At 46.4% G+C, this 26,652-nt stretch overlaps 1 protein-coding gene across 3 annotated transcripts in view; it reads right to left on the bottom strand.

Moving 5' to 3' along the window:
* The window catches only part of LOC132820983 (H(+)/Cl(-) exchange transporter 4), an 84,129-nt gene that overhangs the window by 35,931 nt on the left and 21,546 nt on the right, over nucleotides 1–26,652 (bottom strand). For 2 of the 3 annotated variants that reach the window (XM_060833416.1, XM_060833418.1), the window contains exon 2: nucleotides 7,458–7,609. In XM_060833416.1, the coding sequence (XP_060689399.1) occupies nucleotides 7,458–7,601 (144 nt within the window). In that variant the 5' untranslated portion in view covers nucleotides 7,602–7,609. Of the gene's footprint in view, nucleotides 1–7,457; nucleotides 7,610–7,735; nucleotides 7,825–26,652 lie in introns of those variants that run through there. The other variant, XM_060833417.1, reaches the window with a different exon arrangement.

Genomic DNA, 26,652 nt, shown 5'->3' with positions numbered 1-26,652 from the left:
AGGAGTACCGAGTTAATATTCATAGTAGCAGCAAGTGTGCTTAATTCAGCATCTTAAAATACAGTATCAAACTTAAAGAAAGATCATATAATTATGTAAAGACAAGGGGAAGGTCAGAGATTGGACAGATTTTATTTAAAAAAATGCCAAGTACGCAGTTTGACAAGTGCCTGGATTCTGATGGATCTCATCCTAGGATCTCGAAAGAAGTTGTGAATGAGGTAGATTTGTAGTGGTGGCAGAACACAGGAAGCTACAGGCCAGTTAGCTTAACTTCTGACCAAGAGAAACGTTAAAAAGGTGTTCTTGGAGAAGAACAAGTTCATCAGGCACAGTCAACACGGTCACAAACAGAAACAGACATCGCTGGAAAATCTCAGCAGGTCTGGCGGCATCTGTGCAGAGAAATCAGAGTTAACGTTTTGGGTCCAGTCATCCTTCCTCTTTCACGATATTGTGAACGAGAAATCATATTGTGATGATGCTGCGGCTTTCAGAGGTGTGTTTTGTCCTGGTTTCCTTTGGAGACACACTGGGGAATAGGTGCGGAGCAGTCTATGAGAAGGTAAACAACTTGCGAGGCCCTGAGTTTAAATTAACGTTTGAACAATAGAAGCAGCCCGAGCGGGTGTGATCAAGTTCTCACAGCTCCATGATTTTTAATTAGCTTTCAGCAGTTGGTTCAGCAGGATTGGAAGCTGGTGGATCTCTCCTGGCTTTTACTCTCTCAGAATTGTTCTTTGCTCCTGCATCACCCTCCTTCGACTGACTGAACTGGTCCTCACTCTTAACAACTTCTCCTTCCAATTCTCCCACTTCCTCCAAACCAAAGGAGTAGCCACAGGCACCCGCATGGGCCCCAGCTATGCCTGCCTCTTCGTTAGATATGTGGAACAGTCCATCTTCCGTAGCTACACTGGCACCACCCCCCCCCACCTTTTCCTCCGCTACATCGATGACTGTATCAGCGCTACCTCATGCTCCCACGAGGAGGTTGAACAGTTCATCTACTTTACTAACACCTTCCACCTCGACCTCAAATTTACCTGGACCGTCTCAGACTCCTCCCTCCCCTTCCTGGACCTCTCCATTTCTATCTCGGGCGACCAACTCAGCAGTCATTTACTACAAACCGACCCACTCCCACAGCTACCTAGATTACACCTCCTCCCACCCTGTCCCCTGTAAAAACGCCATCCCATATTCCCAATTCCTCCGCCTTCGCCACATATGCTCTCAGGAGGACCAATTCCACTACTGAACAACCCAGATGGCCTCATTCTTCAAAGACTGCAATTTCCCCTCCGATATGGTCGATGACGCTCTCCACCACATCTCCTCCATTTTCCGCTCCTCTGCCCTTGAATCCCGACCTTCCAATCGCCACCAGGAAAGAACCCCACCAGAACAGATGGTCCTCACCTTCCATCCCACCAACCTCCAGATATATCGTATCATCCTCCATCATTTCCGCCACCTCCAGACAGACCCCACCACCAGGGATATATTTCCCTCTCCTCCCCTATCAGCATTCAGGAGAGACCACTCCCTCCGCGACTCCCTCATCAGGTCCACACCCCCCACCAACCCAACCTCCACTCCCGGCACCTTCCCCTGCAACCGCAAGAAGTGCAAAACTTGCGCCCACACCTCTCCCCTTACTTCCCTCCAAGGCCCCAATGAATCCTTCCATATCCATCGCAAATCCACCTGCACCTCCACACACACCATTTACTGTACCTGTGCACCCGATGTGGCCTCCTCTACATTGGGGAGACAGGCTGCCTACTTGCGGAACGTTTCAGGGAACACCTCTGGGACACCCCTAAGACCATAAGACATAGGAGTGGAAGTAAGGCCATTCGGCCCATCGAGTCCACTCCGCCATTCAATCATGGCTGATGGGCATTTCAACTCCACTTACCCGCATTCTCCCCATAGCCCTTAATTCCTTGTGACATCAAGAATTTATCAATCTCTGCCTTGAAGACATTTAGCGTCCCGGCCTCCCCTGCACTCTTCACCCGCACCAACCAACCCATCTGCCCCGTGGCTGAACACTTTTGCTCCCTCTCCCACTCCGCCAATGACATGCAGGTCCTTGGCCTCCTCCATCGCCAGACCCTGGTCACACGACGCCTGGAGGAAGAGCGCCTCATCTTCTGCCTAGGAACCCTCCAATCACACGGGATGAACGTAGAACATAGAACAATACAGCACAGAACAGGCCCTTCAGCCCACGATGTTGTGCCGAACATTTGTCCTAGCTTAAGCACCTATCCATGTACCTATCCAATTGCCGCTTAAAGGTCACCAATGATTTTGCCTCTGCCACTCCCACAGGCAGCGCATCCATGCCCCCACCACTCTCTGGGTAAAGAACCTACCCCTGACATCCCCCCTATACCTTCCACCCTTCATCTTAAATTTATGCCCACTTGTAACACTCTGTTGTACCCAGGGAAAAAGTCTCTGACTGTCTACTCTATCTATTCCCCTGATCATCTTATAAATCTCTATCAAGTCACCCCTCATCCTTCGCCGTTCCAATGAGAAAAGGCCTAGCACTCTCAACCTATCCTTGTACGACCTATTCTCCATTCCAGGCAACATCCTGGTAAATCTCCTCTGCACCCTCTCCAAAGCTTCCACATCTTTCCTAAAATGAGGCGACCAGAACTGCACACAGTACTCCAAATGTGGCCTTACCAAGGTCCTGTACAGCTGCAACATCACCTCACGACTCTTGAATTCAATCCCTCTGCTAATGAACGCTAATACACCATAGGCCTTCTTACAAGCTCTATCCACCTGAGTGGCAACTTTCAAAGAGCTATGAACATAGACCCCAAGATCCCTCTGCTCCTCCACCTTGCTAAGAACCCTACCGTTAACCCTGTATTCCGCATTCTTATTTGTCCTTCCAAAATGGACAACCTCACACTTGACAGGGTTGAACTCCATCTGCCACTCCTCAGCCCAGCTCTGCATCATATCTAAGTCCCTTTGCAGCCAACAGCACTCCTCACTATCCACAACTCCACCAATCTTTGTATCGTCTGCAAATTTACTGACCCACCCTTCGACTCCCTCTTCCAAGTCATTAATAAAAATTACAAACAACAGAGGACCCAGAACTGATCCCTGCAGAACTCCACTTGGAACTGGGCTCCAGGCTGAATATTTACCATCTACCACCACTCTCTGACTTCGACTGGTTAGCCAGTTCTCTATCCAACTGGCCAAATTTCCCACTATCCCATGCTTCCTGACTTTCCACATAAGCCTACCATGGGGAACCTTATCAAATGCCTTACTAAAATCCATGTACACTACATCCACTGCTCTACCCTCGTCCACATGCTTGGTCACCTCCTCAAAGAATTCAATAAGACTTGTAAGACAAGACCTACCCCTCACAAATCCGTGCTGGCTGTCCCTAATCAAGCAGTGTCTTTCCAGATACTCATAAATCCTATCCCTCAGTACCCTTTCCATTACTTTGCCTACCACTGAAGTAAGACTAACTGGCCTGTAAATCCCGGGGTTATCCCTATTCCCTTTTTTGAACAGGGGCACAACATTCGCCACTCTCCAGTCCCCTGGTACCACCCCTGTTGACAGTGAAGACGAAAAGATCATTGCCAACGGCTCTGCAATTTCCTTTCTTGCTTCCCACATAATCCTAGGATATATCTATCCTCAAGTTTTTCAAAATGCCCAACACATCTTCCTTCCTAACAAGTATCTCCTCTAGATGAATGTAGATGAATGTAGATTTCTCCAGCTTCCTCGTTTCCCCTCCCCCCACCTTTTCTCAGTCCAAACCCTCAGACTCAGCACCGCCCTCTTGACCTGCAATCTTCTTCCCGATCTCTCCGCCCCCACCCCCTCTCTGGCCTATCACCCTCACCTTCACTTCCTTCCACCTATCGTATTCCCAGCACCCCTCCCCCATATTCCCTCCCCCCTACCTTTTATCTCAGCCCACCTGGCACACCAGCCTCATTCCTGAAGAAGGGCTTATGCCCAAAACATCGATTTTCCTGCTCCTCAGATGCTGCCTGGCCTGCTGTATTTTTCCAGCACCACATTTTTCAGAACTGTATGTGAGACAATCTGTTTTATGAATTTGCCTTTTGCCAAGTGTGTACTTATGGAATGTTATTATATTGGAACAGTTACTGTTTCGTAGTAAAATAATCTACTATTCTATTAAGTTTTCCAATCGTGTTAAGTTATTCCAAATTCCTCTTTCTTTTGTTGTATTTTAACCATAATGTTTGAATAAATTGTGTTTTGCTTACTGTCAGGTAGTTTGACCAATAAAATTTACCTTTTAAATAAGAAAACATTAAGTGTAGCCTACCATCATAATATATTTTATGGAGATCTGGTCTGGCTGATGATAATATTCAGTCAATCTGTTAGAATGTGTGATGGATGTGCTGTACTTACATTTCAAAAAGGTGTCCCTTAAAGTGCCCCATCAAAGATTATTGCAAAGTATAAAAAGTCACATTGTGGGGCTAGCGACAAAAACAGAAGTTGCTGGGAAATCTCAGTGGGTCTGGCAGCATCTGTGAAGAGAAACCAATGTTCACATTTCGGGTCCAGTGACCCTTACTCAGAACTATGGGGCTAGCACATCGGTATGGGCCGAAGAGCAAGTGGCTAACAGGAAGCGGACAGCATGTGTACATGGGTCTTTCTCAGGTGGCAAGATGTAACATGTGTGCCATAGGGGACTCAACTGTTTATGTTTTATGTCAATGACTTAGATGAAGGACAGGGGTTACGATGTCCAAATTTGCTGGCGACACAAAGATAGGAAGGAAAGTAAGTTGTGAGCAGGAAGGGTTCAGAAAAGATTTACAAGGATGTTTCAGGATTGGAGGATTTGAGCTATAGGGAGAGGCTGAACAGGCTGGGGCTGTTTTACCTGGAGCATCAGAGGCTGCGGGGTGACCTAATAGAGGTTTATAAAATCACAAGGGACATGGATAAGATAAATAGACAAGGTCTTTTCCCTGGGGTGGGGGAGTCCAGAACTAGAGGGCATAGGTTTAGGGTGAGGGGGGAAAGATAGAAAAGGGACCTAAGGGGCAACTTTTGCAAGCAGAGGATCGTGCGTGTATGGAATGAGCTGCCAGAGGATGTGGTGGAGGCTGGTACAATGCAATATTTAAAAGGCATTTGGATGGGTATATGAATAGGAAGGGTTTGGAGGGATATAGGCCGAGTGCTGGCAGGTGGGACTAGATTGGGTCGGGCTATCTGGGCAACATGGACGAGTTGGACCGAAGGGTCTGTTTCTGTGCTGTACATCTCTATGACTCTATGACACAAGGAGGTTACAAAAATAGATTGACAGGTTAAATAAGTGGTTAAAAGCATGTTAATAGAGTATGACGTGGGGCGGAATGAAAGAATAGGTGGGAAGAGTAAAAGAAACTAATTATCTATGTCAGGAGAGACTGCACAGCAATCTTGGTGTTCTTGAGCAGGAATCACAAAGGATAAGTATGCAGGTTCAGCAAGTAATCAGGAAGATTAATGGAATGTTATCATTTATCACCAGGGGAACTGAATGCAAAAGTAGGGAGGTTATGCTTCAGTTATACAGGGCATTGCTCAGACCACATCTGTGTCCAGTACCAGTCACCTTGTTAAAGGAAAACTGTAAATGCACTGGAGGCAATTCAGCAAAGGGTTACCATACCGATTCTTGGAATGGTCACGTTGCCTTAAGAGAGAAGGTTGGACAGACTGGGATTTTATCGATTGGTGTTTAGAACGACAGGTGCCTTCTTGATTGTAAAACATAAAGTCCCGAAGGGTCTTCACTCGATAAATGTGCAGACGATGGTTTCAGGTTTATGGGTCACTGTTTTATAATCAGGAGTCACCGATTTAAAACAGAGATTGGGTGAAATGTTTTCTCTCAAAGGGTTGTGAATCCTTATCTGAAACCGTGGTGGGAAGAGAAGAGAATCCTTGAACATTTTTAAATTCTTGTTAGGGGAAGGTTGAAAGGCTTCAGGTGGGAATGTGGATTTGAGGTCACAATCAGTTCGAACATGATTACAATGAGTTGCAAGGCAGGCTACAGGGCCTGAATGACCTATTCCTGCTCCCAATTCACATGGAGTGGTACGGTGGCTCAGTGGTTAGCACTGCTGCCTCACAGTACCAGGGACCTGGGTTCGATTCCAGCCTCGGGCTACTGTCCGTGTGGAGTTTGCACATTCTCCCCGTGTCTCCATGGGTTTCCTCCCATAGTCCAAAGATGTGCAGATAGATTGGCCAGGCTAAATTGCACATCGTGTCCAGGGTTGTGCAGTCCGGGTGGATCAGCTGTGGAAAATGCAGGGTTACGGGGTGGGAGGATCAGTGTGGACCTGCTGGGCTAAATGGCCAGCTTTCCCCATTGTAGGTATTCTACATTCATATCATCAACATGTTAAAGTATAAAGGTTGAAGAATATTCTGAGAAGATGGGCTTACATTTATGGAAGGAACTGTTGAATCATGCTTATGGATTGACCGTGAGAATGTAGATTGCAAAGAAAGTATTAATTTTAAACCCATAGCAATGATTCTAAATTCAGATTGTCTTTAACTTATTTACCAAAGCACCAAAAGTGAAAATGAAGTCCTTGTTGGCTCCCAAGCAAAGTGTTACATTTTAAAAACAATCTTACACCAAAACTTCCAAAAAGTGGAAAGGACAGCATTAAACAAGTTCTCCTGAGAGCAAATTGACTGGGATGTGATTTAACGACTCCGCACTATTAGGCACCTCCTCTTATTACACCCTCTGCTATTTCACTTTCTAATGCCTTTCCTGGAAAGTACGATCAAAACAGAAGTACAACAGGGTTGAACGGAATGACACTGTCAGAACTGTGTTGTGCACATTAGATTAAAATAACTGTGACACACTGGGATGGTGATGATAGGCTCCCATTAACCACAACCACCTTCCTCTGGGTGTGACTCCAACCCAGAGAAGTCTCTCTGATTTTACTGGGGCTCCTTCATGCCTCGGGTCAGTCATATCCTGCCTTGGCATCAAAGGCAGCTCACCTCACACTGGATGTATAGTCACACGGCTCTCCATGTTCTCGTCCTGTTGGTCTGTGGAGTTTACTGCTGCATGTGTGATCCTCAGCATTGTAGCAAGGCTTGGCCCAGCCCCTCTGTGTGCTGGGCTTCAGTTCCAACTAACACTCGCCTGAAAGGCCACACCCGGGATATGGACTCTCTCAAAATTGGAACCTATTTGTCCAATTGTTGCTGGGTCAAAATCCTAACGTTACTGCGTCAGTATTTCACCTCTCGCGCTGCGGTGGTTCAAGAAGGCAGCTCCCCACCAACCTTTTGGGAGCAACTAGAGATGGGTGTTTAATCCCAGCCTTGCTACAAATGGCCAAGCAAAAGAAGGATGAATATACCTTTCTATGTCTATCAGTATCACGGGACTTTTCTCTTAGCCAGTCGATTGTGTGAAAGTCCTCGTACATTCCGACCTCCGGGACTGCTTCACCCAGGAAGTCCAGTAAATTCCCAGAGCCATTCATCTCACCTCCTGTGGCCATTCTCGATCCTGTTAAAAAGGACAGGAAAGGGTCAAGCCAGGATAAAAAAAGCATCTCAGTGGAAAGAAAATGATTTGAACAGTGCCTCAGAATCTGTCAGAAAAGCTCTGCTGTTACTACACGGGCTATTATACCTCACAGTGCAACCGCAGCATTCCAATACCGGAGTTGCCAAACTTGTTCCCACCGGGATCCCAGTTCAAGGCTGAAGAGTCACCGTGATTCCTGAGTGCAAACTGTGAGAGTGTGCCAGGATAACACAGGGCTCGCTCAGTCCTGTCAGTGGGGGCTCTAGAGGGAGTGATCTGGAAGAGCTCTGGGTGCGGCATTGAGGAAGTTGTAAGGAGTTTTCATAGCTTTCTCAAAAAAAATACAAGGTCTACCTTTTGACTGCTGCAGGCCTCACAGTCGAATCGTTCGGGGCCACGCCCGTGATTCGAATAATTTTTCATTTTTTATAAAAAACCACAAAGACTTAAAGCTGCCTCGTAGCTTTTTATCACCCAGTCAGATCTCCCTGCTTCCTCACAAATTGGGAAGCCCTGCTCTAACACTCTCGAAGCACTCAGGATAATTTTCATGAGTGGTGCTATATAAATGTAAACGATTGGGCTGGTAAAATGGGGAAGGTCAGGCATAAATATTGAAGGGGGGGGTGCGTCGGTGACATCAAACCACCCTACAGATATTTTAACCAGCTTGGGAACGGGGGAAGGTGTGGAGTCGGTGTGGAGGAGCAAGTTGTGTCTCCAAGAGCTGCTGACGAGCAACTGGGTGCCAGGCTGGTGGCCTACTGTGGCACAGTAACCATTCTATGATTGCGGGATAGGGGGAGCCATTAAGACAATGCTCCCCTCTGTAGGAGATACAGACACCGGAGGGTATGGTTTCAACGTTCCCATTTAAGGCAGAGATGGGGAGAATTTTCCTTCCCTCAGCAGGCCAGGCCAGGCCAGGCCAGGAGGCTGTGGGACTCTCTTCACCCTGACAGCAGTGCTGACTAGGTGGGTGTAGCTTTCCTTCAGCCTGAGTTTGACAGATTCTTGATTAATGAGGAATTCAAAAGCCAGTAGAGTGAGGCCATAACTAGATCATCCATACCCTTATTAAACGATTTGGAGATGCCGGTGTTGGACTGGGGTGTACAAAGTTAAAAATCACACAACACCAGGTTAGAGTCCGACAGGTTTAATTGGAAGCACACTAGGTAGTGTGCTCCCAATTAAACCTTTTGGACTATAATGTGGTGTTGTGTGATTTTTAACTTATTAAACGAAGGAGTTTAAATGGACTTACTCCTGCTCATATTCAGGATTTCTACCATAGAATACAAGAAGACAACTGAAAGTGAACAGGGATTTCCAATTTTAAAGTCTTGAAACTATTATTTAAACACCCCCTTTTTTTTTACTCACAAAGATGTTCACTTCTAAATCCCTCTCAAGCACGCGTCAGTTGTTTCTCTGGGAAAACTATTGACTGACAATCCTCAGCCTATGCTGTTCAGTCACTGACCTTTAGATGGCACATCTAAACCAGCTGAAAAACCTTCTGACAACTAAATCCCTTCCAGGAATTCTGAGGGCGTCACGTTGCCGGCAAGACTGGCATTTACTGCCCAGCTTTCCTGGCCCACGAAACAGTGCAGCAGCTTAAAACAGCGGGCAGCATTTTCCAAGGGAGTGGCCAGTCGCGTACTGTTTGCCGCGGCATTCCTTCTTTCTGTTGGGAAAGAGGATCGCATTCCTGACAGGAGATTCCGGCCAGGGCTCCTTCAGAGAGAGACGCTAGAGCCATGGTTCCATTTCTGTCAGGTCCCTCGCTGCGTGGAACTGTTGGGGTTGGCGCGAGGAAGGTGGGTGGTTAAGGGGTGGGGGGGGGCTAAACCACACCCACCTTCTGGCAGCTGTCATTTGCCCCACTCTGTAACCTAAAGGTCCAGCCTCAGAGAGAGCCACTTTGACAGCCCCTATTAAAAGGGAAGGCCAGGGTGTGTGTGTGTCGGTGTGGTGGGAGGGCAGGGTGCCAGGCAGGTCAAGTGTTAGGTGGGTGGGGATGGGGTGCCAAGGAGGCTGCCAAGTCTCAAGCTGCCAAGGGTCAGGTAAATGATAGTGTACTTAAGATAGTTTGGGTTGAGGTGTTGGGTCTCGTTCTGGGGTGGGGGGTAAGATGTAATTGACAGCGTAAGTTTGGCGGGATCAGCTTAATGGCTACCCAGGAGCCACACTGGACACTTAATAGCCTAACTTTTCCCGAGTACCTGTTTATTTAACGACAGTGGAACTTGGAATCCTCCACTCTAAATGTACATTTACGAACAGAATCTCCCAAGTTAATTTGCAGTCTGCTGTGCATGGGATTCTGCAGAGACCCCCATACCCAACTCCCATCCACGTTACCTGGCCATCAGGAAATTCAGGCCAGGATGAGGTAATCAGGCGATCACACACTCATGGCCACTTTTACTGATGTGGGCTTTTTATCTCCAGGGACAAAAAAAAAACAAGCCTTCATGGAACTGAACACTACCAAAAACCTATGTTCCTTCAGTTTGTGAACTCGGGATTCTAAATGATAATACGGCGTTCTGAACTTTAATCCAAGCTTTCCATCATGCCTTGGCCTATTATTGGCTGCCCCTTCACAGACACCATCAGCAAAGTATTGCCCTGCTCTGCCAACCACTTACACGTGGAGCCAATTTCTTGCCCTTGGTTAGCTCTCCTCTGACCCATACTACCTGTCCCTGTCAGAACATCCTCGGTATCTGAACCAGCAATTGTTATGCTTTTGCATTCCCGGTGCTAGCTCACTGGGAGGAGCCCTGATGGCTATGCAGTTGCAGCTAATCACAGTTTGACCTGGGGCAGAATGGCCTACAGAAACTTTTCAGCTGGTGTCCATGGCCAATGTAATCAAGCCAATGGCCTTAGTGAACTGTTCGTTCTCAGCTCATGCTTCAGGTCGGTGAATGTGGCTGCTGTGGCCTTACTTTGTTGGTCACAGACAATGCCAAAGAGAGTGTGTGCCAGGTCTTCCAGCACGGATTGATTAGGAGAAAGTGAGGACTGCAGATGCTGGAGATCAGAGTCCAGAGTGTTTCCAACACCACACCCTTGACTCTGATCTCCAGCATCTGAATCCTCGCTTCTCCGAGTTGACTATAACTTTACTGTGAAGGTACTGCCCACCTTGAAGAAGTTCTCATCCTCCCGCTACAAGGCTCTCAGTGAGTCTCTCTCTCTCTCATTCCACCCCACCCAGGTCATCTCCTCTACCCTGAAGTTCTCTAGTCACATCCTGAAGCAGACTCGCTACCACAGCCACATCTCCTTCCTCAATGCTTTCCAGCAGCACAGATTGGTGCCATGCCCTCTAAAGGATCACAGCCTCCTCATATATTTGCTCTTTGGCAGTAAACTGGAGGTGACTGAGGTCTGGAAATAGCTTTCCTGAAAGTCCTGACTCTCCTTGAACTTCCCTGACACCACGCTGCAGCTGAAGCAGTTGGCTGTGCTAATATCACTTTAAAAGAGAACATGCTAATCACAAGTAAGGAGCCAGGGTGTGGGGCATATAACCAGAAGCTGGTATATAATCTAGACTGCAGCATGTAGTGTGAGCAATTTGCAACTGTGTTTTCCTGTAACAATAATTCCTGTGTATCTGTCTGCAGTAATATAAATTTGCGTATAGTCAGTACAGAACTGGAGTGTTGCTGGAAAAAGACATTTTGTTGCAGCTTTTTTTGTCTTGCACTCATCAGGACAATTGTAAACACCACCAAACTTAAGGGAAAACAACACCAGTGAGCAACTCTCTCCCAGAATTCAAACTTGTCAACCAATCAGCATTCTCCTCCTACACAGTATAAATATTGCTTTTCCTTGACTCTTGCAAATGGTCCTGATTGTGGAAGATTAAAGGATTTGACAAAATGTGGTATTTTCGGTAATACTCAAGTCCTATAATCTACCTTTAAATCAACTGAGTCTACATTTAGTTTACCAGTCCTGGTGTGAGATTGCTGAGTCGTGTTACAGATATTTAGAACCACGATGGTTGACCAGCGTAGCTCCAATCTTAACTTTCGGGAAACCCAAAGTTTATGAAAAATCAGTGAAATGAAGTTGGAAAATCTCAAACAAATTGTAGCCGAGGGCTCCTTTAAGCAGTGTTTCAAGTTACACGTGAGTGGACCCAAGACTACAGTACACTTTCATTTCCCAGTGAAAATAGCTTGCGGCATTGTGCATGAAAGGACTGTGATCTCAATATTTGGATTGACGTTCCTCCCTCTCGCTTCAAGCCAGAACCTGGATCGCCTCTGGTGAAGATCCCGAGCAGAATGACAGTGAGTAGTTTTAGTGGGAGGTGGGCACAGCAACTTTAAGCCGGATACCACCCCATCCTTACCAGAGTTAACTCACATTGGGTGTAAGATCTTCCAGAACATTGTCTTCTGGGAGTATTTGCTTGGTAGTAATTATCCTCATGTTGTGTCCAATTCGCTCAGGTAAAGAATAGCAAATATGTTCTTTGCTTCCTGGTTTCAATCAGCTAATTGACCAAATTATACCTTTTAAGTGAACTACCAATGCCACAAGTTACCTAAAACTCATGCCAGAACCGTTAGCACCAAATCATCCAAGTGTTGGCCTACTATTCAGTCACGTAAGAGCAGAGGGAAAGCGTCCCTTCTAATAAAGGCATTCTAGCATCCCTGAGGCCAATGGTCATTAGGTGTACAGAGCTTCACTGCATTACACAAACAAGAACAAACTGGGTTGTCAGATAACACTTGGAGCCTTAAGGTGTTTCACCAGAGCACAGATAAAATGTAACAGCATGTCACTAAAGTGATATGAGGACAGGTGATAAGGCAGGTTTTGCAGAACTCCTTGAGGAAACAGGGAAAGATAGATGGTTTTCGTGAGATACATTTTGGTCTGGGCAGCTTAAAACAGCCAGCGATGATGGAGCAAAGGAAATTGGAAATGTAACCCAAGCCAGAACTTGGGAATACAAGGATCTTTGGAAGGCTGCAGGCCTGGAATGTTGTCAGACGTCCCTGCTCAACATGCTGGTGTACTTGCTGCGACCGTCCTCTTCCCCAACACAGGGCCTCGTGTGGTTGAGGGAAATCACTCTACAGAAGAGATCGCTCGTCTTAAATGAGATCTGGTCTATTGCAATTTAGCGACAAGGTACAAGCTACATGAAAACGGTAAACATTGTTAGAGGGACCATGAGGATAACCCAGAGTGTTCTCCCATCAAGTCCATCAGAGTGGCTGGTACTTAAGGCACTCTTCAGTAATAACCTGTCCAAACTCCTTCACCATTAAACCACATCCCCACTATGCTTTCCTTCCATTACAAATACACATTCGTGTAAGAAATACATTTATTACTACCTCTTCTACTACAGTGTCTCTTCCCAAAGTTTCAGTGTTCTCCCTGACCGCATTCTCCCCAGTCTTGGAAGATCGGTGCAGTCTGTGTTGAAGACTGTGACATGAATTCTGTTCTAAACAGTGTCAGGTATTTCCTTTTCCCGTGGTAGCCTGGATCTCTGAACCAGGCGATTTCTTCTCGTCTGTGCTCTGGGTCTTTGAATCTTGGCATTTCCTTCTCCATGGTAACTTGTGCTTGATTCACCCTTTCCTTGGTTTTAATTGTACTCAGACTCCTTCCTTATTGAATGAGCCTGAGTGAGTTACTCCAGTACAAACTGGAGATGGTATACACTGTTACCAATGAATATAGTGGCAAGCAGGGTGCCAATCAAACACGATGCATTGCCCTGGATGGCACTGGGTTCCTTAAGTGTGTTTGGAGCTGCACTCATCCAGGTAAGTGGGGAGCATTCCGTCACACTCCTGACTTGTGTATCCACTAACGATATCTTCTATCTCAATGGGCCAGAAATGTCAGAATAGTATGCGGTGGTAGCAGTCTGTGGTTAAATTACAGAAAAGCAAAAAAAAATGCAAGATTTGGAAACCAAAGTTAAAAACCAAAATAGAACTTGAAAATACCCTACAAGCATTCTGACTATGGAGTAACAAAGGGTCTATGCCCGTTTCTCGTGGGTGCTGAGAGACCTCCAGAGATTGCACTATTGCCGGTGTAGTTGTTATGTGAGGACAGCTTCTATTTCGAGAGAACCCACATTAAAATGCAATGAGCTGGCTCAGAAATGTTGGCATCACTCCAAGGTTTAGTTTCTCTTCACATCAGCACATTTGTTACTCCCTGTATACTCTCCTGTCAACAAGCAGTTACGTATCCTCATCACGCATGTTGATGGTTTTGCAACAATCAACTTATAAGAAATGACCTTTGCCCTAGACAAATCTTAATTACTGTCTAGACAGGTCTGTATCCGACTACAGATAAGGGATCTTAATCTCTTAAACTGGCAAGCCAATGCAAAAATGAAACTGCGCATGACTACCAAACTGTTCACACGCCTCTTTTCTGTCTGCATCCACAGCAAATCTAAATTCAATACTGAATCCGGATTAAGATAAGGTACGAAATAGGAGCAGGAACAGTCCACGTTGCCCCTCAAGCCTCTCCTGCCGTTCAATAAGATCATGGCTGATCTTCTACTGCACCTTCATGCCTTATTCTCACATCCTTTATTTATCTCAGCAACCACAATTCTACCGATCTCTGACTGAGCATCCACAGCTCTCTGGAGGAGAGAATTCCTGAAGTTCAAAACCCTCTTCAACTGAACCGTTTCTTCTCGGTTCTCTGTTAAACGGCCGACTTCTTATTCTGACACTGTTCCAACACTCGAGATGGTCAATCCTGTCAGGTTCTTGAAGAATGTTATACATTTCAATGAGATCTCCTCTCAGTCAACTTCAGAGAATATAGGGTTTTTTATTGCCTGAACTGCTGTGCTCTTCCAGCACCACTAATCCAGAATCCGATTTCCAGCATCTGCAGTCATTGTGTTTACCTTGTCAGAGAATATAGGCCCATTCCACTTGATTTTTCCTAATAAACTGTTTTCTCATCCCAGGAATCAAATTAATGGACCCTTTATGGTGCCATCTGAATTATATTAAATCAATCAACACCTTTGATAATCTCAGGCTAATTTCAAACATTGGTATTTGTAGGTCAATATCCTTCACACCTCTCAACTCTTCTGTCAATGGCTGAAATCACCTTTAACTCTCAGAAGCTGCACAATGCAAGTGATAGAGTTATAGAGCGGTTCCACGTGGAAACAGACCCTTCAGTCCATCTCATCATTGTCGACCTGATATCCTAAACTAATCCATTTGGCAGCACTTGGCCCCATGTCCCTCTAAACCTTTCCTACTCATATACCCATCCAGATGCCTTTTAAATGTTGTAATTGTACCAGCCTCCACCACTTCCTCTGGCAGCTCATTCCATACACGTATCACCCTCTGTGTGAAAAAGTTGTCCCTTCGGTCCCTTTTAAGTCTGTCCCCTCTCACCTTAAGCCAATGCCCTCCAGCTAGGTTGTTCCTCCAGCCCTTAACTAATTCACCTTTTATCTGACTCGTGTTCCCCTCAGCCCCCATAACTCAGCTATGACTCTGTTCTCTCCGAATCAGAAAGTTGTAGTTTCGAGTTGTGCTCCATGGACTTGAGCATAAAGTTGAGGTGGGAGGTGGTTTTGGAATTAAGTGAGCCACTTTGGGAAGATTGCACAGACCGGCTTACGCAGGAGATGTTGCCTGTGGAAAATCAGCCAAGCCCTTGAAAGTGCTTGGAACATGGTGCAGAAACTCAGTTAATGCTCTGGGGACCCGGGTTCAAATCCTGACACGGCAAATGGTGGAATTTGAATCAATAATGAACCTGGAATTAAGGATCAAATGATGACTGTGGAAACAGCGCCAATTGTTTGAAAAACCTAACTACCTCACTGATGTCCTTTAGGGAAGGAACCAGCCATCTTTACCTGGTCTGGCCGACATGTGACTCTAGACCTACAGCAATATGGCTGACCCTTAACTGCACTCTGGGCAATTAGGGATGGGCAATAAATGCTGGCCTGGCCAGAAGTGCCCATATCCTGTGAGGGAATTCAAATAAACAGTAATGCTGCTATGAGGAATATGCAGCTGAACTGGGATCATGTATGTGGAGGTTACTGTATTAACAATTCCTGAGATGTTACAATAGGGAATAGCTTTCAAAAAGTACTTCTCTGCCTGTAAAGGGCTTAAAACATCTTAAGCTGTGAAAACGTTAAATGCGAGTCTCTCTTTCAGCTGTTTCACAATCACTCCTTCAAGTCTGCTGTGTATTAGCCGGAGGCCATTAAGCAGTGCTGCAGGTTAAAACACACAGCACAAAATGAGTAATCACCCAACAGGCACGCTCCCTCCTACAGAAAATGTCAGCAGACAACAGAAGGCACTCCATGCAGGGGGACACAGGATCGAAGCAAGACAAGGCAGTACCTGCCCATCTGTACACTGTCATAGAACAAAGTCTGTGACTTTGATAAGGCCCAAGCTTCAGGAAGGGGTAGGCATCTGCTTTGAATCATTTCAATCACGGAATCTCTTAGCAGGGGCCAAATGAGCACACAAGGATTACGGCAGATTTATAAATGTGTTCATCACAAAGTTATTTTCATGTTGGAAACTGCAACGGTTAAATGTAGCGCAAATGAAAGGGAGCCTTATCTGCGGGGCTGGAACGATTACAGTCTCTCTTTGATATGGCAGTGAATCCATGATGTTACAAGGTAAGCAACAAAAGCCTCACTATCACTTGAGGAGATGCTCTGTCTCCAAGGACTGAGGAGAAAATTTAAACTATTCCAACAATTTCCCCAGAAGATTTGAAGGCAACTGGCAACCGAGGGTAGGTTTGAAGTTAAAGACAATGAATTGGAGTTTCCATTCGAAAACAGGCTGTATATGTCAGGTTGCTATGGAGATGGTATCTGGGGGTGGGAAGATTCTTTTGTTTAGGTATTCCAGCTATGGGCACCAAGATGGCGGTGGAGTGGCAGCACAGTGGGCACCTGCTTCGCACACGGGGTTCCTCTGCTCTGTCTGCTTTTGCATTTATTTCTTCCGCTATATTTTTTTCCTGTTCTTTCACGACTTTTTTTTTCTTAGTCTAAACTACTTTCCTTCTGCGAGGTGGGAGTCTGTGACAAGAATGGTCCCCAATGTCAATGGCAAATGGCGGTGAGGGTGGGAGCAGACAGGCCTGAGGGTGAGGGAGGGAGCTGGGAGACCCCGAGGGCCGGGGGTGAGGGAGGGAGCAGGGAGACGCCAAGGGGTGGGGGTGAGGGAGGGAGCTGGGAGACCCCGAGGGCCAGGGGTGAGGGAGGGAGCTGGGAGACCCCGAGGGCCGGGGGTGAGGGAGGGAGCTGGGAGACGCCAAGGGGTGGGGGTGAGGGAGGGAGCTGGGAGACCCCGAGGAACAGGGGTGAGGGAGGGAGCAGAGAGACACTGAGGGATGGGGGTGAGGGAGGGAGCTGGGAGACGCCAAGGGGTGGGGGTGAGGGAGGGAGCTGGGAGACCCCGAGGGCCAGGGGTGAGGGAGGGAGCTGGGAGACCCCGAGGGCCGGGGGTGAGGGAGGGAGCTGGGAGACGCCAAGGGGTGGGGGTGAGGGAGGGAGCTGGGAGACCCCGAGGGCCAGGGGTGAGGGAGGGAGCAGAGAGACACTGAGGGATGGGGGTGAGGGAGGGAGCAGGGAGACGCCAAGGGCTGGGGGTGAGGGAGGGAGCAGGGAGACCCCAAGGGGTGGGGGTGAGGGAGGGAGCAGGGAGACTCCGTGGGATAGGTGTGAGGGAAGGGGCAGGGAGACCCCGAGGGATGGGGGTGAGGAATGGAGCAGGGAGACCCCGAGGGATGGGACTGAGGAAGGGGGCAGGGAGACGCTGAGGGCCAGGGGGGTGAGGGAGGGAGGAGGGAGATCCCAAGGGATGGGGTAGGGGAGGGAGCAGGGAGACCCTGAGGGCTGGGGGGGCGGTGAGGGAGAGAGCGGGGAGACCCCGAGGACCAGGGGTGAGCGGGGGAGCAGAGAGACCCCGAGGGATGGGATTGAGGAATGGGGCAGGGAGATTCCAAGGGATGGGGGTGAGGGAGGGAGCAGGGAGACCCTGAAGGATGGGGGTGAGGGAGGGGGCTGTGAAACCCCGAGGGTCGGGGGTGAGGGAGGGAGCGGGGAGTCCCTGAGGGCCGGGTGTGAGGGTGAGGTCAAACTCTTGTGAGGAGTGTGAGTCCATCACTGCCAAGTACACATGGACTGTGATGTCAGTGTATTAACTATGTTTCTTTGTGTTTCTACGTTCTCGGAAGAAGGACTGTAATGTTTAACTTCTGAACTTGCTTTCTATATTTTCCTGCTTTATGTAGGTGGCACGGTGGCTCAGTGGTTAACACTGCTGCCTCACAGCACCAGGGACCCAGGTTCGATTTCAGCCTGGGGTGACTGTCTGTGTGGAGTTTCCACATTCTGCGTGGGTTTACTCCGGGTGCTCCGGTTTCCTCCCACAGTCCAAAGATGTGCAGGCCAGGTGAATTGGCCACGCTAAATTGCCCGTTGTGTTAGGTGCATTAGTCAGAGAGAAATGGGTCAGGGTCGGTTACTCTTCGGAGGGTCGGTGTGGACTGGTTGGGCCGAAGGGCCTGTTTCCACACTGTAGGGAATCTTAACAAAACACAAAGACGTGGTACCCGGGTACCTTTGTACAAAAGATGGTTCCGTAAGTGGCAGCTTGCAAACGTTTTGCTGTACTTATGTGAGGGAGGACACGTAACAATAAAAGCTAATTTAAATTCAACCCTATGGTACATTTGGGAGTGGGTGAGCCAGTCTGTGACTGGAGCAGGACGAAACAGGCAGAAAAACCACTGCAAGTAGCCAGGACAGGGAACAGCTAGGTGCTCAGCAGCCTGGACTGTTTCTGATTTGGGGTTACAGCAGAAGGGTCCAAAATGTGCCTGTGCACAGGCTGGAGAAATTCAAATCTGAGAGTTATTGAAGGAGGGCTTGCCTAGCTCGATGCTAGAGGGAGAACAGCCAGGAAACACATTGCAATAATTGGGAAATAGCATTGAAAATAAGGAGAATCAAGTGATTTCCTGTGACCTGTGACACACCTTTGTTCAGTTGCAAGCCAATCAAAATGACCAATCACAAAACTAATGTAACTTAATGGCTGGATGAATCCATAAATGTCATGGATTCTTGGCTGAAAATAAAATGGGATCTGGGAGTGTTCTGTTTGGAATACTGGTTTAATTAGGAGGCCTAATGAGATGCAGTGTTAAGTTAGTCAGATTTGTTCTGTTTTTATCACAGTAGGCAAGAGGTTTCATTCACAACATGGAATCTTGCTGCACGGTCTTTTCGGTTAATAACTGGGAATTTGAATTTTATTTTTAAGTTCGTGGTCTCAGCCAAGATTGTAATAACTGTTGCCTCAACCCTGCTCCATGATTGCACAGTGACTAAGGTATTGCAAACCCACTGTCAGCCACATTATCTCCCTGCAGAGGCAAAAGAGAAAAGGATTTTTAAAACCCAGTGGCCCATAAGGAGAGAGAAGACTTTGGACAATTCCCTTCTATCGACCCATCCTCATCAGTCAAGAAACAGGCCAGCTCTCTTTGAAAGACATGCAGAGAAATAGCTTACACCACAATGCATTCCACAGGGTTCCCACTGTCCAGGAAAGAAAGAAGGGGCTGATGCCACTTCTGCATGATCATTTAGCAGGAGGCAGGACAGATTCCCAGCTTGAAGCAAGTTTAAATATCTTCTCAAACCATATTGATCATAAAAGTATGCAACTAAAAGTACTCTTCCTACCCTTGGGTGGTCATGATGTGGAGGTACCGGTGTTGGACTGGGGTGGATAAAGTTAAAAGTCACACAACACCAGGTTATAGTTCAGCAGGGTTATTTGGAAGCACTAGCTTTCGGAGCACCGCTCCTTCATCAGGTGGTTATGGAGAAGCTGCGCTCTGAAAGCTAGTGTCTCCAAATAAACCTGATGGACTATAACCTGGTGTTGTGTGACTTTTCACTTTACCCTGAGGTGAACTGTGCACCTCAAACCAGGACCATATAGACATTCAAGACAGTTTTTGAGGTATTTCCTATTCCATGTCTAACTTATGTTTCATAGTGATCATGACTGACCTACTCATTGCAAAGAAGTGGTATGATACTGGCAAGTTTGTCATTTGGGGGTCAAACGGTAAATTTGGTCATTTTGGTTTCCCGGTTCCTGGGGGGACTGTAACACTGACTTATTTTCCTAATGGTTGCACACATTAATGTCCTGTAATCCCAAGGGAGTCCACGATAATCTGGCAAGGTTGACAAGCACACTAACACTAGCTCAGGTCTTCATATTTGGCCTAGATATACAGAACGCTTAGACTATGAAATGGAGGGTAATTCAGCAGTATGCTGCACGCACCAGTTACTGTGTACAGAGCACTGAGCACAGAGTTTCTAACCTGCTTAGGCAACATTACATAACAAGGAATATTGGATTAGTAGGAGGCCCTTCAACCCATCCAGATTGTTCTACCATTTAATCAAACCATGGGGATTCTGGGTAATCCAAGATGGAGTACAGGACCAATTTCTGGTTGTAACAGCTGCTCCTTTATTGAGGTATTTTAGGTGCTGGAGGCGATTTCCTTGAATCCCAGGAGCAGCAATTACGGTTTTATACGATGTTGCATTGTTTTGGAACTTGTGGAAAAAAAAAGTCAAAACAACAGCAGCTTTAAAAGGGAGAAGAACAGACAAAGGAAGCACATAGTGAGGTCAGTACACGGGAGAGTGAGAAAGAAACTGACACAGCAGTGAACCTGCACAGTTACTGCTTTTGCTGTTTGAATTCATGTATCGCTAGACATCGGAGTGCGTCTGGGAAAACTAACAAACAGTGAAATTCACAACTGATCTTGGAGGAACTGTCTGAGTTAAGTTCACAGCACCGAAACAAATACGTGTATTGCTTTTAAGTGTGGCCTACAGAAAGTCTGCAGTAGTGAGTAGAGTGGGTTCATTCTTGATTTTTTTTAAGATATGTCTCTTAAAATATAAGCCATAACTATTAATTTAACCTGGGGCAGTGTTTTGTAGAGGAATAAGACGGTGTTGTTTTCTGGGGCTGTAGATTGTGAAGGAGCAAAAATGGTCTTTAGTCGAGTGATTTGACTTTCTTGTCAGATGTGGGAGTTTATAGAGAGTTTAAGGGTTACTGTGGATTATATCTGCAAAAAATGCTGTTGGTTGCAAATCTTAACAGATCGAATGGCTCAGTTGGAGAGGCAGTTAGAAGCAATGAAGAATTTGCAAAAGCAACAATATGTGATGGATAGTAGTTATAGAAAGGGGGAAAGTCACAGATACAGTCACATAGATGGGCTAGCTCCAGGAAAGGTAACAGATGTAGGCAGCTAGAGCGGGAGCCTTCTGTGGCTATACCCACTTCAAACTGGTATGCTGTTTCGGGAAATGTAGGGGGTGATAGATTCTCAGAGGAAGTAGCATGAACAGCCAAGTTTCTGGTATTGAGACTGGCTCTAATGCAATGAGGGGTACGGTGGGTTCCAAGAGAACAATAGTGTTAGGGGACTCTCTAGTCTGAGGTACAGACAGATGTTTCTGTGGCCAGCAGAGAAAAATCAGAATGGTGAGTTGCTTCCCTGGTGCCAAGATTAAGGATGTCTCAGAGAGGGTGCAGAATGTTCTCACAGAGGAGAGGGGCCAGCAGGAGGTCACTGTCCACATTGGAACCAACAACATAGGAAGGGAAAAGGTTGAGATTCTGAAGGGAGATTACAGAGAGTTAGGCAGAAATTTAAAAAGGAGGTCCTCAAGGGTAGTAATATCTGGATTACTCCCAGTGCTACGAGCTAGTGAGGGCAGGAATAGGAGGATAGAGCAGATGAATGCATGGCTGAGGAGCTGGTGTATGGGAGAAGGATTCACATTTTTGAATCTCTTTTCGGGTAGAAGTGACCTGTACAAGAAGGACAGATTGCACCTAAATTGGAAGGGGACTAATATACTGGCAGGGAAATTTGCTAGAGTTGCTCGGGAGGATTTGAACTAGTAAGGTGGGGAGGTGGGGCCCAGGGAGATAATGGGGAAAGAGATCAATCTGAGACTGGTACAGTTGAGAATCAAACAAACAGTCAGGGCAGGCAGGGACAAGGTAAGACTAATAAATTAAACTGCATTTATTTCAATGCAAGTGGCCTAACAGGGAAGGCAGATGAACTCAGGGCATGGTTAGGAACATGGGATTGGGATATCATAGCAATTACAGAAACATGGCTCAGGGATGGGCAGGACTGGCAACTTAATGCTCCAGGATACACATGTTACAGGAAGGATAGAAAGGGAGGCAAGAGAGGAGGGGGAGTGGCATTCTTGGTAAGGGATAGCATTACAGCTGTACTGAGGGAGGATATTCCCAGAAATACATCCTGGGAGGTTATTTGAGTGGAACTGAGAAATAAGAAAGGGATGATCCTTATTGGGATTGTATTATAAACTCCCTAGTGGTCAGAGGGAAATTGAGAAACAAACTTTCCAAGTTTCTGGTGTTGAGACTGGCTCTAATGCCAGTGTGTTAACGGTTCAGATGGAGAAGAATTTTTAAGTGTGTACAAGAAAATTTTCTGATTCAGTATGTGAAGGTGCAAAATTTAAACTACTCTTGGGAAATAAGGCAGGGCAGGTGACTGTGGTGTCAGTGGGGGAGCACTTTGGGGCCAACAACCATAATTCTATTCGTTTTAAAATAGTGATGGAAAAGGATAGACCAGATCTAAAAGTTGAAGTTCTAAACTGGAGAAAGGCCAATTTTGACGGTATTAGGCAAGAACTTTCAAAAGCTGATTGGGCGCAGATGTTCACAGGTAAAGGGGCAGCTGGAAAATGGGAAGCCTTCAGAAATGAGATAACGAGAGTCCAGAGAAAGTATATTCCTGTCAGGGTGAAAGGAAAGGCTGATAGGTATAGGGAATGCTGGATGACTAAAGAAATTGAGGGTTTGGTTAAGAAAAAGAAGGAAGCATATGTCTGGTATAGACAAGATAGATCGAGTGAATCCTTAGAAGAGTATAAAGAAAGTAGGAGTACACTTAAGAGGGAATCAGGGGGCAAAAAGGGGACATGAGATAACTTTGGCAAATAGAATTAAGGAGAATCCAAATGGTTTTTACAAAAATATTAAGGACAAAAGGGTAACTAGGGAGAGAATAGGCCCCTCAAAGATCAGCAAGGCATCTTTGTATGGAGCCGCAGAAAATGGGGGATATACTAAACGAGTATTTTGCATCAGTATTTACTGTGGAAAAGGATATAGAAGATATAGAAAGTAGCAAAATAGATGGAGACATCTTGCAAAATGTCCAGATTACAGAGGAGGAAGTGCTGGATGTCTGGAAACGCATAAAGGTGGATAAATCCCCAGGACCTGATCAGGTGTACCCTAGAATTCGGTGGGAAGCTAGGGAAGTGATTGCTGGGCCTCTTACTGAGATATTTGTATCATCGATAGTCACAGGTGAGGTACCGGAAAACTGGAGGTTGACTAACGTGGTGTCACTGTTAAAGAAAGGTGGTGAGTACAAGCCAGGGAACTATAGCCCAATGAGCCTGACATCGGTGATGGGCATGTTGTTGGAGGGAATCCTGAGGGACAGGATGTACATGTATTTGGAAAGGCAAGGACTGATTTGGGATAGTCAACATGACTTTGTGCGTGGGAAATCATGTCTCACAAACTTGATTGAGTTTTTTGAAGAATTAACAAAGAAGATTGATGAGGGCAGAGCAGTAGATGTGATCTATATGGACTTCAGTAAGGCATTCGACAAGGTTCCCCATGGGAGACTGATTAGCAAGGTTAGATCTCATGGAATACAGGGAGAACTAGCCATTTGGATACAGAACTGGCTCAAAGGTAGAAGACAGAGGGTGGAGGTGAAGGGTTGTTTTTCAGACTGGAGGCATGTGACCAGTGGAGTGCCACAAGGATCGGTGCTGGGCCCTATACTTTCCGACATTTACATAAATGCTTTGGATGTGAGCATAAGAGGTACAGTTAGTAAGTTTGCAGATGACACCAAAATTGGAAGTATGGTAGACAACGAAGAAGATTACCTCAGATTACAACAGGATCTGGACCAGATGGGCCAATGGGCTCAGGAATGACAGATGGAGTTTAATTCAGATAAATGCGAGGTGCTACATTTTGGAAAAGCAAATCTAAGCAGGACTTATACACTTAATGATTTACAAGGATGTTGCCAGGGTTGGAGGATCTGAGCTACAGAGAGAGGCTGAACAGGCTGGGCTGTTTTCCCTGGAGCGTTAGAGGCTGAGGGGTGACCTTACAGAGGTTTACAAAATTATGAGGGGCTAAGATAGGATAAATAGACAAAGTCTTTTCCCTGGGGTTGGGGAGTCCAGAACGAGAGGGCATTGGGTGAGATGGGAAAGATATAAAAGAGACCTAAGGGGCAACTTATTCACACAGAGGGTGGTGTGTGTATGGAATGAGCTGCCAGAGGAAGTGGTGGAGGCTGATACAATTGCAACATTTCAAAGGCATTTGGATGGGTATATGAATAGGAAGGGTTTGGAGGGATATGGGCCGGGTGCTGGTAGGTGGGACTAGATTGGGTTGGAATATCTGGTTGACATGGACGGGTTGGACTGAAGGGTCTGTTTCCATGCTGTACATCTCTAGGACTCTATGACTGTTTTGTGTCCCAATTCCATTCACCAATCTTGATAATGTGTCCACGTTTGTTTGTCATTTCTATGAACGAGCTGGATGGGAATAGAGAAGACATTGTTAGCAAGTTTGCGGATTACACCAGAATTGGTGATGTCGTGGACATTGAAGGTGATTATCTAAGATTACAAAGGGATCTTGACCAACTGGATGAATAGGCTGAGGAATGGCAGGTGGAGTTTAATTTGAATAAATGCAAAATATTGCATTTTGGTAAAATAAACAAAGGCAGGGCGTATACAATTAAGTCTTTCTCCTCTCACCTATATACTTAAAAAGTATACAATTAAAAGAACAGACAGACAAGGGGTTCAGGTACATAATTCGTTGAAGTTTGCCTCCCAAGAAGACAGGGTGATTAAGAAGGTATTTAGCACGCTTGCCTTCATTGTTCAGATCTTTTGAGTACAGCAGATGATGAGCTTGCACAATACAATGGTGAGGCCTCTTCGGGAGCTCTGGTCGCCCTGTTATAGGAAGGATATTATTACACTGGAGAGGGTTCAGAAAAGATTTACCACAATGTTGGTGAGAATGGAGGGTTTGAGATAGAGAAATGGACTGGAAATAGACTTTTTTCATTGCAGCGTGGGAGGTTAAGGGGTGACCTTCTGGAGGTTTATAAAATCATGCGGGGTGTAGATAAGGTGAATGACAAGGGTGTTTTCCTGAGGGTGGGGGAGTTCAAAATCTTTTAGGTGAGAGGAGAAAAAGTACATGAGGGGCAACGTTTTGACACAGAAAGTGGTTCGTGTTTGGAAACAACTGCCAGAGGAAGTGGAGAATACCAGAAGACCTTTAACGTTTAAAAGGCATTTAGATAAGTTCAAGAATAGGAAGGGATGTGAGCCAACCGCAGACAGGAGGGAAAGGGTCGGTTGGGAACAATGTCGGCATGGACTAGTTGGACCAAAAGGTTGGTTTCTGTGCTGTATGACTCTATGATTACATATTCCTCAGTACAGGTAGTTCCCCTATAACGCAGTAGTTGCATTCCCACATAACATCATGTAATAGAGAATGGAGCAATGGAACTAATGGGGCCTTCGGGAAAACAAGGTTAGGAATCCCAGTTTAACGAGCAGGTCCATTTCTGGTCAGTTATAGAGATGCCAAGTCGTTACAAGCGAAATTTCCCAACGTATTGCTGTATTCCTAGCTCCTTGTGAAGTGGGGTTTATCCAGAACCCGCCACTCTGCCATTAAACCCTGGGAAAGTTCCGGAAGTTTCTTTTGGTGGGAGTAAGATTTTGTTTTGAGAGGGTGGTTGAAGAGCCGGGATACTCTGAACGGCTGGAGGTTTTGATGGGTCTGGGCTTTCAGAGCGAATGAAGGGTTGAGACTCTCAGATCCCTCGACCCCAACCCCCTTTCAAATGGGGACTGGGTGAACTTGGATCAGTCATAACTTGGAGGTGGGTGGGGCGGGAAGAGATGAGGTTTGCCAGTGGTCTGTCCTTAGTTTCACATCTTACCCCTTCCGTACACATGAACGTTCTTATAAAGTCACCGTGTGTTGAAGCTTAAGGTAATCAGCAACAGAGACTCTGTTCAACAAAAGGCTCTGTCTACTCTCCAACCCTCGCTGGGCATCACTGTATTTGCACCTTCTTTCGCTCCCTACCTATATCTATCTCTCTCTCTCTTCCCACTCCTCGGATCCTATCCCCCCCAACTCCGGGCATGATCCCAGTGAGCATTCCAGCAATATAGTCCAATGTTTGCTTCCCCCACCTTGGTTGCAGATAGAAGCAAAGAAATACACACACTCTCACACACCCTCACATGCACACACACACTCAATCACACTCACACACTCTCGCACACCCTCACATGCACACACACACTCAATCACACTCACACACACTCTCGCACACCCTCACATGCACACAATCACACACACACTCACACACACACACACTCTCTCACATGCACACTCTCACTCACACACATTCTCACAAACACATACTCACAAGCACACACACACTCACACTCACATGCACACACACTCTTACACAGTCACATGCACACACACGCTCACACACACTCACTCTCACACACCCTTACATGCACACACACACTCTCACATACACTCGCACACACACTCTCTCTCTCACACACACACACACTCTCAGTCACATGCATACACTCACTCACAGTCATATGCACACACGCACTCACTCACTCACAGTCACATGCACACACACACACACACAGTCACATGCACACACACACACACTCACACACA

This window comes from Hemiscyllium ocellatum, chromosome 12, assembly GCF_020745735.1.
Source record: "Hemiscyllium ocellatum isolate sHemOce1 chromosome 12, sHemOce1.pat.X.cur, whole genome shotgun sequence".
Taxonomy (NCBI): domain Eukaryota; kingdom Metazoa; phylum Chordata; class Chondrichthyes; order Orectolobiformes; family Hemiscylliidae; genus Hemiscyllium; species Hemiscyllium ocellatum.
This window is presented reverse-complemented; position numbering and strand designations above follow the sequence as displayed.